This window comes from Rhincodon typus, chromosome 11 (genome assembly GCF_021869965.1).
Source record: "Rhincodon typus isolate 14 chromosome 11, sRhiTyp1.1, whole genome shotgun sequence".
Classification (NCBI taxonomy): domain Eukaryota; kingdom Metazoa; phylum Chordata; class Chondrichthyes; order Orectolobiformes; family Rhincodontidae; genus Rhincodon; species Rhincodon typus.
The window spans coordinates 23799097-23814385 of NC_063342.1; the positions used below are offsets into that span (position 1 = coordinate 23799097).

The 15289-nt window shown below is 37.6% G+C and overlaps 1 protein-coding gene across 2 annotated transcripts in view; it reads right to left on the bottom strand.

Moving 5' to 3' along the window:
- Nucleotides 1–15289, bottom strand: part of epha3 (eph receptor A3) — a 236833-nt gene that overhangs the window by 57371 nt on the left and 164173 nt on the right. For both annotated transcript variants that reach the window (XM_048603132.1, XM_048603133.1), the window contains exon 6: nucleotides 5551–5675. In XM_048603132.1, the coding sequence (XP_048459089.1) occupies nucleotides 5551–5675 (125 nt within the window). The remainder of the gene's footprint in view (nucleotides 1–5550; nucleotides 5676–15289) is intronic.

A 15289-nucleotide genomic window follows, 5' to 3' on the forward strand; every position in this document is an offset into this window, starting at 1 on the left:
ACTTTATACAGAACACTAATATTTTAGCAAGGTCTATTACTGATGGTGCAATCTCTGTGCTCACTGGCAGCACTTGGTGCTGGGGGCTCTATTCAGTCAGGGGCTGAGGGAAAAAATGGATATTTTTCTGTTGCTAATTTTAGGTTGGTCAGCAGCTTTATTTCAATCATGCACCTTCCTTAGACAAAACAGTAATCCATTCCCTAGGACAGACATTCCTCACCCGAGTGAATGCAAAACAATCCCCATTTTAAAAAAGAACTCCTAACAGGTTTCAGATAAAATCTTTATATTGGGTTATTCTCAAATGAATTGCCACAAATGCTGACATTTGTACAAATGTGTTCAAGACACGGTATAGAACCAGTTTAGCTTCATTCAGATCTTACTCGAAGATAAACATGTGATTTTGGCTAATATGTCACTGCATTACAGAAGGATTCTAGCGTAGCTAGCACTATTGCCCTTTCAGAAAAGATTAAATTCTTTTCTGACCATTGACGGAATGTGTTTAAACAAAAATATATATAGTACTATTCAAAAAAGAGCACAGAGTCCTCCCTAAGATTTCTCCTAAGGAAAAAAAAAATGAATTGGTCTTACTTCTTATGTTGGTTGTGCAAAATGGGTTAACTTGTTTGCCAACATAACAAAAGTGTGCACATTTCAGTAATTTGTTGGTAGTTAAGTATTTTCAGATATCCTAAGGACATCAGAAGGTGCTATATAAATGAAAATTGCTGCTTTCCTATGGCTCAAATTGTGTGGAAACTATGTATGGAGCTTAGTTATCATATATCTTAGAATATTCTGAAAGCAGTTGCCATATGGTATTCGCCACATTTTGTAATATATTTTAACTATTGTGACTGCTTGGCATGTAATGTAAATATCACAATTTGCAGCTTCTGTGAACCGCACTTTGTATCTGTAGATAGTAACACGTCACTTTAGTCTCCAGAAATAATAAACAGTAAGATTTAATCTTAAGAGAATGCACGGAGGGCCTCCAACACCATTAAACATGAGAACTAATGTGCTCTATCCTAATTAGAATACATAGATTCTGCAAAAATCTTATGTGTTTGTTAGTTTTTATTGAACACAAGCAATTTATTTGGAAATTCTTGTCATTTCTGCCTTCGATCTTGCGTTGCCCCATTGATCTTGGGAGAAATTTGATGCTGCTAAAATTGATAGCAAAAATAAAGCGGTGTTGAAAAAATTAAATCATTCTGAAGGGGAAAAGATGCTGTCAACAATGTAACAGCAGCTTACAGTCAAAGTGTGCCTCAGTTTGCTGAATGTCAAGCATCGTCATAGACTCTCCAGGATTAAAAACTGAGCTGCTTCAAGAGAGGACAAAACAATTAAGACATAAGATAAATGTTTGTTAGAAAAATATTTGAGATGTGTAAAATGACTGTTTGACTGAAGTTGAAGGTCGAGAAACCTCTGGACCTTTGTTAAAATAGATTTGGCAACTACAGAGATGCCTAGCCCAAACAGAGCCCAGTTTACTTGCATAGTTCTTCCAGTGTTCACAGTCCAAATGCATTGCCAAAGCACTTAGGCCATGGGAGCAAGATATGTGAATGTGTGAACATACAAACAATGAGCAAGCGATTTAGACCCTTCAGCCTCTGAACTATTCATCTGATTGTAACCTCAGAATAATCTTACCCATTGTTCTTAACCAGAATCTAACCAATTCTGCCTCAAAAGTACTCAAATACTCTACATTCACCATTTTTCGGAGAGAATTCCAAAGACTATTGACCCTCTGTGAGAAAATAAATTCAACTCATCTGTTTCAAATGAGTGACCTCTGATTTTTAAACAGCTCGACGCCTGCCTAATTGTTGATTCTCTCATAAAACAAAACATCCTCTCCATATCTACCCCTTCAAGACCCCTTAGGATCTGGTATGTATAAATCAAGATACCACTTACTTTTCTAAACTCAAATGGATACAAGTTGAGCCTGCCCAACCTTTCTTCATAAGGCAATCCTTAAACCAGGTATGAAGCTGGTTAAACTTCTCTGAATTGCTTCCGGTGCATTTACATTCTTCCTTAAATAATGTATCCAATGCTCTGCATTCCAGATGTGATCTCACCTGCGTTCTTAACATCTAAAGCAATTCACCCTAATTTTATATGGGGGAGGCAATTGCCTAGTGGTATTATCACTGGACTGTTAATCCAGAGACCAAGATAATGTTCTGGGGATTCAGGTTCAAATCCTGCCTTAGCAGATGATGGAATTTAAATTCAATAAATATTTGGAATTAAGAGTCAAATGATGACCATGAATCTATTGTCAATTGTTGGGGGAAAACTCATCTGGTTCACTCATGACCTTTAGGGAAGGAAACTGCCATCCTTACCTGGTCTGACCTACATGTGACTCCAGACCCACAGCAATGTGGTTGACTCTTAACTGCCTTCTGGGCAATTAGGGATTGGCAATAAATGCTGCCTAGCCAGCAACGCCCTCATCCCATGAATGAATAAAAAAAAACCCTCGCAATGATAATATTTTATTATTTCTTAATTTCTTGCCATACCTGAATACTCGTCTTTTGTGATTCATTCATGAGAACACTCATATCCCTCTGCATCTCAAATCTCTGCAATTTCTCACCACTTAGGTAATATTCTTCTTCTTCTTTATTCTTTCTGCCAAAATGGACAATTTCACATTTTCCAACATTATACCCCATTTGCTGGATCTTTGCCCACTCAACCTAACCTATACCTTTTTGTAGCTTCCTTAATTTCTCGTCATAATTTAATTTTTTACTTATCTTTGTATCATCAGCAAATTTCAGTAACCATATCTTCTGTTCCTTCATCCAAGTCAATTATACAGTTAATATACAGTTGTACCTCAGCACACCATTCGTTATATCCTGCCAATCTGAATAAAACTCTCATTTATGCCTACTGTCTGCTTCCTGTCAACCAGCCAATCCTCCATCCATGCCAATGTGCTACTCACTACTCAATAGCTTTTATTCTCTGCAATAGCATTTAATGTGACACTTTATCCCATGCCTTCTGGAAATCTAAGTACACCACATTCACCAGTACCTCTTAATACACAGCACATGTTACTTCTTTGAAGAAATCCCATATATTAGTTAAAACATGATTTCCCTTTCACAAAGTCATGTTGACTCTGCCTGATTACCTGAGACTATCTAACTAACAATGTAAAAGGGGTGCTACAAGCTCAGAGATAAACACCTGATAACTTGTTTTCCAATCAAAATGTTGCTGGAGGAAGTTATGAATTGGAGAAATTGAGAATAAGGTCCTGCAATGAGGGTCAGTCAGCAAAATAGACCATGAGTATGATTCCTGGCAATTTTTGAAGTCCTTTCAAAAAGAATCGTAGAACTCCTACAATGTTGAAGTAGGCTATTTGGCCTATAAAGTTCACTCCAACCCTCCAATCCCACCCATACCCACCCCATCCCTGTAACCATGCATTTCCCATGACTCATCCACCTAGCCTGCACACCCCTGGACACATTAGCATGGCTAATCCACCTAATTTGCACATCTTTGTACATGGGAGGAAATACTGCAGAAACAGGACAAATGTTCACACTCCACACAAACAGTCACCCAAGAATAGGATCAAACCTGGCACTGTGAGGGAGCATTGCTAACCACTGAGCCACTGTGTCACCCTTGCTGAGTGTCTAGTTCTCTGTTTAATTGATTCAGTCATATTGTGAAAAGTAACCCAAATTTTGAAAAAGACATATTGCATACACATTTTACTTCATTCTATCAAGTCCTATTTCTATATTCATAACTTCTAATGCTGTGGTAAATGATTGCTTTATGATTCTTTTAGAACTGGTGAACAAATGAATTTATGTGCATTCTCAACTGGCATACAGAAGAAATTTTTCCTTGTTAAGATATTTTCATGAGAGAAAATGAGTGGGTAAATTTCATAACAGCACTCTCTTTATAAATCACGTATTCAAAAAAAGTTTTACTATATCGAGTGCTGAGTTATAATAAGGCTATGAAAAAAAAAACAAAATGGCATTTTGAGATAAAACAGCAAGATTAAATATACTCAACTGGCTTTTCAGCACCTCCAAAGAGCAAAAGGCAGGCTAATGTTCACCAAGCAGAACACATATTTATTTATTTAGGTCAGATGGTCATCAACCTGAACATTTTATTTTGTTTGACGTTTGTGGCTCAGTGGGTAGCACGTTCTCCTTTGAATCAGAGGTCGTTGAGGGTCCAACTCCCACTCTAGAGCGTTGAGGACAAAGATCTAGGCCATAGATTCAGTGTAGCACTGTCAAAGATAAAGATCTAGATCTTATAGTCTCTGGGTGGCTGGTGACCAGACTTATCCCCCAAAGTCTCAGGGCAACCACAACACTGAATTCCCCGCAAGTCTGAACTTCTGATTACCCTGTGTCCTGAGCAAATAAAAAAAAGGCCTTTGATTTTAAAATTACCAACTCCAAAAATGGTTATGCTCCACCTTTCAGAAGAGACTCAGTTTGGAAGTCTGGGCTAGAAATGCAGGGCTGAATTGGAATGCAAAAACACAACTAGAGGTAGTTTAACAATACGGCATTGATTGTCATTCGTCAGACATTTTGGATTGTTTTTCAGATGAGGCATTAAATCAAGAATTTATCTGCTCTCTTAGCTGAATGCAAGAGATGCAGGAGTTCAGAACATCAGGAAAATGGATGCTGAATCTGAGTTTTTTCCTCTATTAACAAAGTAAAAATAATCCCATTGTTCTGGATACTATTAATCCTACAAGCAGCAACATTAGAACAGATTATCTGGTCATTTTCACAGTGCAGTTTTTGGGAGCTTGCTGTGTGAAAATTAGCTGCTGCCTTTCCTATACTACATCAGTGACTACACTTCAAAGCATATTATTGTTTGTAAAGTCCTTTGGGACAACAATGATGCTGTGTAAATACTAAAAGTTATTTTCTCTTTAGTGCTACCTGACTCATTGATTATTCCTAGCATTCCTGCTTTTTTTTCAGATTTTCAGCACTTGTAGCATCTTTTATTGTCTTCCATAGTTGTAGAGTTTCAATGCAGTTAAATATCATTGCTAAGTAATTTTTGTTTTAATTTGTTCATGGGATATCAGCATCATTTACAAGACCAACATTATTTCCCAACCATAACTGCCTTTGAGAAGATAGTGGTGTGATGCCTTCTTGAGCTGCTGCACTCAATGTGGTGCGGTCACTCCCACGATAATTACTTTCTTGTTACAATAATGGAGAATCGTTGTTATCACCAGTTCCACTATTACGAAAGCACCAAGATTTCTGGGTTTTGAATACACACAGACACATGAGGTGTTAACTTACAGCTCAGGCATTAAAACAGATTTGTGTACATGTGGTAACTTAGCCACAGGAATGCTTGAAGAAATGGATACTCCTCAAAACGTTAAGAGATCACTTCCAAATGATTTCAGCATTTCTGTTTAGCTGCCAATTATTTTATCAATTTTTAAATATATTTTCCCACCTTCTCGTAGAACTTGACCTCGTAGTCCAATATGATTCCGTTCGGATGTTCTGGCTCCTGCCAAGACAGAGAAATGCTGTTTCGGGATGTCCGCTCCTTCTTAACAACAGTGACAAGAGATGGAGCTGAGAAAGAGCAAAATACAATAGAAAGAACAATTCACACTTCATGCGGACGAATTCCTGGATCGATCAACTGCACAAACTTTGATTGTTTTGTTTTACCCTTCCTTAGTCTGGGTACACAAAGTCATTTTGATTATTCCCACTGCTAAAGTGGCTGACATCAGCTAACTGAAAAAATATCAGGAACCAAGCCTGAGACTAGCCAGACTTGGATGGATCAGTACACAATATACAGTGCATTTCCCCAATGAGCAACCAATGGAAATACGAGGCAAATATTTCTGGTGCAGTATTAATTATATATTTATATATGTATCTTTTAACTTTGCTTAGAATTAAGATGGCCCACCAATCTTCCACTGTTGTCCTTCCAGTGGAATGTCTTACCAACTGGCAGCACAATCACAAATACTCGTGCACAGTGCACAACCCTGCGCCAACATTTGTATCTAAAGCAGTTTCTAATTAACACTGTCCTTGTGGCAAGCCTAAGCAGCTGGAAACATTGTCTCTAAACATATTTTGGAAATGAGAACCTTAACCAAAGATTAGACTAAATTTCACGATATTTAGGCTCCTTCAAGTGGAGACTGCCACTATTGTGAGCAATCTGTCAGAATCCTTAACCAAACGATTAGTGTGCATTTGATTATGAAACTCACAAGCATGGCATATGCCAGCCTAAAGCATTGCCAAAATCAGACTTGTCTCACAAATGACAGTCTGCCTGTTAAGCCAATAGCTAAATTTTATCAACAGAATCACAACATCATAATAAAATTGCGTTATAATCATATATATGTTAAGTGTTTCTTGTTTTGAAGGGGTCACTGGGCAAGACCAATTCTTATAATAAGCAGCTTCAGTTTCCAGTGATATAGGATATGCTTTGCTTAAATTTCAGCAGATGCCACATCGACCCTTGTATCATTTTTACAACAATTTCTCAAAAATTTCACCTGTATCTTTCTTCCACTGGAGGCTTCTAGTTTCCTGAAAATCAACAGCTTTCTGCTATAAGAAAGCTTGCTTCAATTAAATGTTCTTCCTTTGTGACCACTGCAATCTGATGAAGTATGGGGCTCAAACATTTGTTCATCTAACATTCACACTTCATATGGAGGAATTGCTGGATGTTGATCAACTGCACAGACTTTGATTGTTTTTTTCCCTTCCTTAGTCTGGAAACACAAAGTCATTTTGATTATTCCCACTACTGAAATGGCTGACATCAGCTAACTGAAAAAGTACTGGAGACCAAATCTGGAGACTAGCCAGAACCTTGGATGGATCCGTACACAATATGCAGTGCATTTCCCTAACGAGCAACCAATGGAAACACAAGGCAAACATTTCTATTGCAGTATTAGATATATATTTATATGTGTATTTTTTAATATTTCTTAGAACTAAGATGACCCGTCAGTATTCCAGTGTTATCCATATAATGGAACGTCTTACCCACTGGGAGCACATATCACAAATGCTAATGCACACTGCACACCATTTTCCAACCATTATTTAGAATTATAGAGTCTATAACACCTGATCATTGAGCCCAAGGGATGCTGGCTGGTGTTAATAATCATACAAGTCACCTCCCACTCAAATTATCTCTTTGCATCCAAAGTTGCTTTGTTGCCCAAGTATGCATTAAACCTCCCCAAAAATTGATCAATGCTATTTCCTTCAATTGGTCTAAAAGGTGAGAGTTCCATTTTATCACCATGCTGTATAAAGAAATTCTTTCAACACTGGTTTGTGTATAAGTATCTATGCGCCTTATATCTGGACTCATAACACAAGTTTCTCCACATGTATTCAATTAAACACCTTCACAATGTTAAAGATCTCTACCAGGTCTTTTCTTAGCCTTGTCTTTTCCAGACAAAGAGCTTCCAGATCTCCAATCTTTTCTGATAGATCCGAGTACTTGCTAAGTAGGATCTGTTCTTTTTAATATCTTTGGGTCTGAACTAGATTATAATAACTAGTTCATTTCCCTGATCCTAATGAGTTAATCTCTTTAGACTTGTCTTCTTATGGACAGTCACTCAGGACCAAGGATGGTTTTCTTCCACTCTGGTGTTGTAAATGTTGATCTGACAAACTAGTCCAATGCTGGTCCACATACCAAGTTGCAGGATGGTCTTTAGCATGCTCAAGCCACTGGTTGAGCTTTGCTTGTTGGAGATGCTCAAGATGGCTAGCACCTTAATGGAAGTTTTTTCTACAGCTTGGGTGGTGAGTGGTCTTGGCCATTAGTTGGTAGGAACATTGTATTTCTCAGGGAGGCTTTGAGAATATCCCTGTAGTACTTCCTCTTCCCCTCTAGTGATTGCTTGCTGTGATGGAGCTTGGAGCTGATCTTGTCATGGGAGTCTTTTTTCAGGAATGCAGAAAATGTGGCCCACCCAATGCAGCTCGTGGACAGTAACCAGTCCTTCAATATTCAGGACATGGGTCTAAGGGAGACACTTATATTGGAGCGCCTAACCTGCCATTGAATTTGCAGACGCACTGCTGTGTTATTTCTCCAAGGAATTCAGGTTTTTTTTATACCTTGGCCATGTCTCAGATCATACAAGAGAGCAGGTAACACTACACCCTGTTGACCATGAGCTTGGCATTTGGTTTGCAAATGTTCTGTTCCTTAGATGGCCAGGGGTTGCACTGGCACAAGAGGTAGCAGAGGAGACAGCAAATGGGTAGGCCACCTATTTGATTTTGGCTACTGCCAACTTCAAATGTGTAAAATCAACACTGTCAGTCAACATGGACAAGAAGTAAGCATTGAGATTTCCATTGATCAAACAGAAATATTCATCTAATTAGAACTGACTTTGTACAGATCAGCTCCATTACAGCTTCATCAGTATATAACAAGTATCCAGAGAACTGTTTGTTTGCCCTGCTTTTAGAATAAATAGTAACTCAGTCACTGTGAATACAGGAGACAAGTTGGTAACACGGGCATCTCTTTGCAGAGGTACCTTCAGGCTGTTGATAATTAACTTGCTTACACTAGGAAATCCCAATCAAGTTAACTCAGAGTCAGTAACACAGCTTAACATTACACTCACATCTATCTTAAGTTTGAAGGCCTGAAAGACTCCAAGTAGGCATCATGCAGATAGCGAGAATGTCAGATACTTCAAATGAGTCTATTTTGCATGGAGATTTATATGTTTCCTATTGCTGTCATTTTTATTTCTGATATCAGACCAATAAATAATGCTACTTTCATCACCAGAACAACAAGCCCTCTTCTCAGGTCATGTTACAATGAATATACGTGCATGTTTTACAATGTATGTAACTTTGAGACAAAACAGATGTGGCTGAATTGTCAGCTTGTAGCAGTTATAGAATCTGATTAATACATGTGTTTTCCTCAGGCAGAATGGGAATTGAGAACTTAAGACAGATTGCTGTGAATATTACTTTGCAGTTGGTTGTGCGGCACCTGGAGTTTGGAATCTTACTCCAAACTAAGCTGGGAATAAGGAAATTTGCAGTGGCGTTTGGAATTTTGAAGACTCTAATACTGAGCAGGGGGATTTTCTAAATAAGTCTCATATCATACCATAGCTACCAGCATCTCTTTGCCACCCACTTCAACCTTAAACTTTCACAATAAATAGATGATTTCACATGAAACCCATTTAGATCACTGCAAACATAGCATGAAATGAGTTGCTAATTCTGAACAGAAGTTTCAGAGATTTGTAGCATATTTGTTCAAGCCACAGCCCATTACCACAGTTTTTCTTTTACACAAATTACTAATTTAACAGCAAAATGGAGATAAACAGATCCGCATGGTATAATTGTTGAATGTCACGTCTAGCAGAAGAAAATGTTTTAGTCACTGGACTTTGACAAAACTTAAACATCAATATACGAGGAAACCATCAGGCAAGAATCCTTTGTGGAAGAATTACTGAAAAGTCGAAAACATTGAGTGCATACTGAATGGATAATCCTGGAAGGATAATAGTTCCGACTTTGCATGCAAGTTGCTTGAAATGGATTGATACGGTTGAGAGGTTACTTCAAAAGACTTGGAAAACATTACCATATGCACAACATTGACCAATTCAAACGAGAATGTAGGTTTAATTGGTAAAGTTTCTACTGGTCTGCTGTGCACAGTCTTACTAAAGTAAGAAGGGATTATTACAGGATTATGTTGCAAAAGTAATAGATACATATATTCTGCAAACTTTTCCTGACAGTCGTGGAAACAGTTGAGAAAAGATAAACTGCTCAACATGATTACAGTTTTCTTATGATTTTGTTTGTTTTTTCCAAAGAAGTCTGCTGTGCTCAGTCTTACAAAAGTAAGAAGGGATTATTACAGGATTATGTTGCGAAAGAATTAGATACACATATTCTGCAAACTTTTCCCGACAGTCGTGGAAACAGTTGAGAAAAGATAAACTGCTCAACATGATTACAGTTTTCTTATGATTTTGTTTTATTATGATTTTGTTTTATTATTCCAAAGACGTAAGTAATAATTTTATTGTGAGGGAACATGCCAACAGCATTGACAGTAGTTTGTTAATTCTTTATTTCAGTGTACGACATGAGCTCCAATCATTTTTCACAGTAAACACATTAAACAAACATAACTCACTCACAGAAATAATTCAAAACATCACTATAACAACATTCCATTTTAACTGGTATTTGGAATCGTTTGAATGTTGAAATTTGCAGTGGTTTTAATTTTAACATTGAATTGTTTTATTTTACCAAATTTTGCTTATTCCAGGCAGTAGTATGCAACAAATATATTCAACTATTTGACTGATGGACTACATACTGATACATCCTGTTTCATGACAGGTATTTCTACATTGCATACTTCTAATATAAATAAACTGTAACACATGTTAGTTTTTATTTGTCAAGCTAACAAGACCTCTATGAAGATGTTAAAACATCAGTAATGATGTTTGTTTTTACGACATATCCCCTTTCTCAGGATGCGGTATATCTCACTCGGGAACATAGAAATAAAGCTATTTTTTAACTTAGAAGTTTGGGTTTCCTACATTCTTAGCTCTTTAGTTACATTTGGTGAGGAAGAAGAAGATGGGAATCAAAATCTTCAATACTCAATGCACCTTTCAGTTTTCAGGTTACCAGTACAACCTCAAGTTCCAGTTTAAAGTATTTAAGATGCATCTCATTTTATGAATGTCATTTAGATTAAAAGAAAATGCCTTTATTTGAAAACACAAAAAAAATCAAGAATAGGAAAGACTACTCATACCAACCCTGCCTCTGTAATATGCATATATTATTACTTAACTGTTTTATGTTAAAATGGCTGACATTTGTGGCCTTAGTAATGAAAGGGTTAAAATATGCATCAAAAGGTCTGTTTTATTTCTTATGTTAACAACAAAGAGCTTTATGACCCTGTAAAGAGGGCAGCATGTAATACAAAATAAAGTTAGAAAATGCTGAGAATACTCAGCAGGCCCAGCAGCTTCAATGTTGACTTGAAATCTTAATGCTGGTTTGGTCTCCACAGATGTTACCTGACCTGCTGTGTATTGCCAGCATTTTCTGTTTACATTTCAGATTTCCAACATCTGTAAAATCCTGCTTTTTGACTCCTATTTAATACAGTGTCACTTCAACCCATAGAGCCTTGCACAGCACACCATCTGGCCCATCATTTTAGTGCTGACTGCTTTGTAGAGCAATGTGCTGTACCTGCATGAAATTGCATTCCAATTTCATGGGCAAACCCTGGTCCCTCAGAATTTCTGCATTTACAAGTTACAAGCCTTTTAAATAATATTCTGCTTTTCACTTTTACTACCACTCACATGATACTTCACTGACCACACTGTTGATCATTTACTTCAGCGGCGGAAGCTAGTGAAGCTCCCAGGAGTAGGAAACACGATAAGTGAGGAGCACTTAATTATGTGGGAGGTGAAATGTCAGCTTTCTGACAGAAGGGCAGAAGTTGGGAATGAAGTTGGTGCCAAATGAAGAGACGATCATGGTTCTTGATCGCCAATGGCAGGAACATATTTTCAATGTATTCGAGTCCTGGAAATTCATTGCAATTCTTGATCATCAGGTAAAATCACACTTCTATAATAAAATCAGAAGCAAAGAGAAAGAGAGCAATGTGGAGGCTAGATCACTCTCTGTTTTTAAAAAGGAGGTAGGTGGATTTTTGAGGGCTATGATGAGCTGGTAGGAAAGAGGAAATGAGCTTGCAGCTCCCGGGATCCTGGTGTGGCAAGAGGGGAGTGGGTGGAAGCAGTTCATATTCCCAATCCTCAGAGAGGAAGCTGTTGATGCAGGAAGTATGGCAAATGGACCTTAAGGCTTTATGAACCAAATTTGTGCCCTCCTCTTCTTCTGCATAATTGGCCATGTCCCTTGACTGGGCATAGTAAATTAACTAAACGTTATCATATGTGGAATTCCCTTTGAGTGCAAGTTCTGCTCACTCCCATTCTTACTGGTATAAGAATTCAACCCAGAATGTTCAAAGCTCTTTGTAACCTGTTTTTGTCCTTTTCACAGCTGGTAATCCCAACCAGTTTTGTAACATCTGCAAACCAGCCACTGCCCACCGAGTTAAAAATGCACCATTTCTCCCTACTCTTTGTTTGCTGTGCATTAACTAATCTCCTATTAATGATAGAGTATTGGTTCAAGTTGTCTGGTCAGCATTGGAACCTCTTTTTCTGACACAGATCCGGCAAAGAAAACCACACTCACCTCACTCCAAAAGTTCTCATCAAAAATGTAATGGAGAATCCTCAAAACTCAGTACAGGAAACCTCAGAAATATCAGCGAATGACATCCACACCGAAGCCCCTATGGCTTTAGGGTGACAAGTGGGTAGGTGGTCGTTTCCATGGAGTCGGGAGTCAATGCATCAGGAATGCATCTGCAGGATCCTGAAGTACATCTTGGGTGATACGTCCAGTATTTGACTTCCCAAAACCTGGAAGATGCAGTCTTTTACTCCCGACTTCATGAGCTGTTATCTTCCCTATTAGGATTTTGAATGAAGCCATATTGAATGCTTTTTAAAAATTCATATATATGACAGCACCTTTATCTACCTTACTAGTTACATCCTATAAAAACCCTAATAAATTTTCATGTTGTTTTCATGAAGAGCATCCTTGGACTGAAGGACATTTTGGAACAGGAAGAAGTAGTACCGTTATGATTAGGATCCAAAATCAATGACACTTTGAAAAGAGCTTCCTGAAAATAGAGGCCAGGACCCATACTAAATTGATCTTTGGCCCTCTTTGTACATATGATTTGTGAGCTGTAAACACCAATTAGAAATCTCAATGAAACTCAATGGACTGGCTGGTCCCAAGATTAGCTACAGCAGACAAAAGGTAAATCCTAGAAGCAATGGAAAAGGGAAAGGGAGAGGAACTTATTATATGGAAATGAGGAGCAAAGATCATTTTAAGGATGGTAAATTTTCGAAGTGTAGACCATGAGCAATTAAGTGCAGTATGCCAGGTGCAAATTCTGTCCAGGTTTTGCCAAAATTGGCATCCGAGTCTAGAAACAATGATTAATCTTCTGATGGATATGTTTTGATTGGCAGTCAACACACTCCGAAGATATTTGGAACACAGGAAATTATATCAAGAAATCACACTTGTCAATACTCATTTTTGTGATGTGGACCAATTTGCCCCTGTGTGGCGGAGTATACTGTACTGTTTATATTAGTGAGAAACCAGCAGTGGTTTATATAACAAAGTGAGCACAAAATAGTTAGTCAAGTAAATTCAGAGAAAAGCAACTTAATTTGGGCCTTTGAATTATTTTTAACAAAGCTGATCACATGCCCTTCAAGTCATCCCTGACATTGTTGTGTGCAAGCAAAACTGATGAGATTGTTATGAATACAGCCCTACCTTGTCTTCTCAAATTTATAGAACTGTATTACTTTGGTAAAATATAACATTATAATTAAAGAATTAACATTTAGGCAAAGTGATGACAAAAAAGAACACAAGTTCTCAAAAACAGTAAATTCTCTCAAAGTAGAAAAGAACTAACACACATAAAGCTAACACTTATGGGTGGCTTAATGACAAACTTTTCCATTAGTTATACTCAGCCTTTGATTAAATATATACTGTTAAGCTTATACTCCTATTAAGCCCATTCTCTGTCACATTCTATACCTTCAGTTGTGTATATCCACTTATAAATGTAATGCATCTGTTAAAAGGTCTTTTGTCTGATGACATTTCTTTATTGTAAATACAGATAGCGTTTTTCCTAATAAGTTGTTGAAATACATGAAAATATCTTTCAAAGTAAGTATACAAGAGTAAATTAAGCAATATTCCCCCTTGTTGCCCACCAATTCTACTGTGCAAAATAATTCTTCCTCTTTGTTACAGAAGGCTTCACTTGGCTTGGGACAATAGCAATGATACATTAGTATATCTGTGAACTTGCAGCTAACCTACAATTTTTATAGGTGTTTGCTTGAAGGGAAAAGTGGGGAAGTAGAAAATTAGAAAAAGGAATCTCAGTGGGAATAGGAAACTTTCAGGAAAAATGTAAATGTCAAAGGGTAAATTGGAAGCATTGATCCAGAAATGAAACCAAGAATGTGTCATCCTGTCCCATCTCTCTCACTGACAGACACCATTAAATCTCAGCAATGTTCATTGTAACAACATATCATGGGATACGTTCTGCTTCCATGTGTTAAAATATGCCCTCCAAACAAAGAATCTTATATTTCACAACTTGAGGTGTCCCTAAGTACTTTATCGCCTTTGGGCATTTTTAAAGTGCAGTTGTTTTAATGGCAAGCAATGTTTTACACTGCAAACTCCCACAAGCACCAGTAAAATAAATGACAGATAATTCATTTTCTTTTTATCGATGCTGTCTAGGGGATAGACAATGACCAGAATACCAGAGCAAACTCCCTGCTCTTCTTCAAATCAAACTATCTCATGTTTTCAATTTTCCTCCAATTACAGTAGCAGATACTTTTTGGGGGTCGGTTCTGCATTGGAGCCTTGCCGTACTTCACCACTTCACAATTGAGGCCAGACAATGAGTGTGAATTGGCAACTTAATTGTGAAGGACCATCCCACTCTCATAAGACATATATGGGGCAATGAATTTGCTGCATTTTATATGGTAAATTCCACTTGTACAAATAAGGTTTCACACCTGAAATCACCGGATTCTTGCAAAACATCTGTGAGGCATTAACACTTGAGCAGGGCTGTGGGAGTCTGCAATCAGGAAGGGTGGTGAACATAGTCTTGAGTGAAAGGGATTGTTATTGTCTGGGGAAGAAGGGTACAGACTCACGATTCATTAACCTTTGTGGCTGTTTCTTTTTTTAATAGAGAAATGAGCTGACAAGAATGGAATTTATAGAATTTAAAACCATAAAAAAAGATTAGTTTGCTCGTAGGTAAAAAAGAAAGACAAAGTGCATTCATGTTGGTGTGTGCGTGCCTCACTGAGAGAACAGGCAGTTTTTACCCTTTCATAGTAAAGTTGTTTGCTTTTCTAATATCAACAAATGCTTGGAAATCAAGATTCATCAAGATA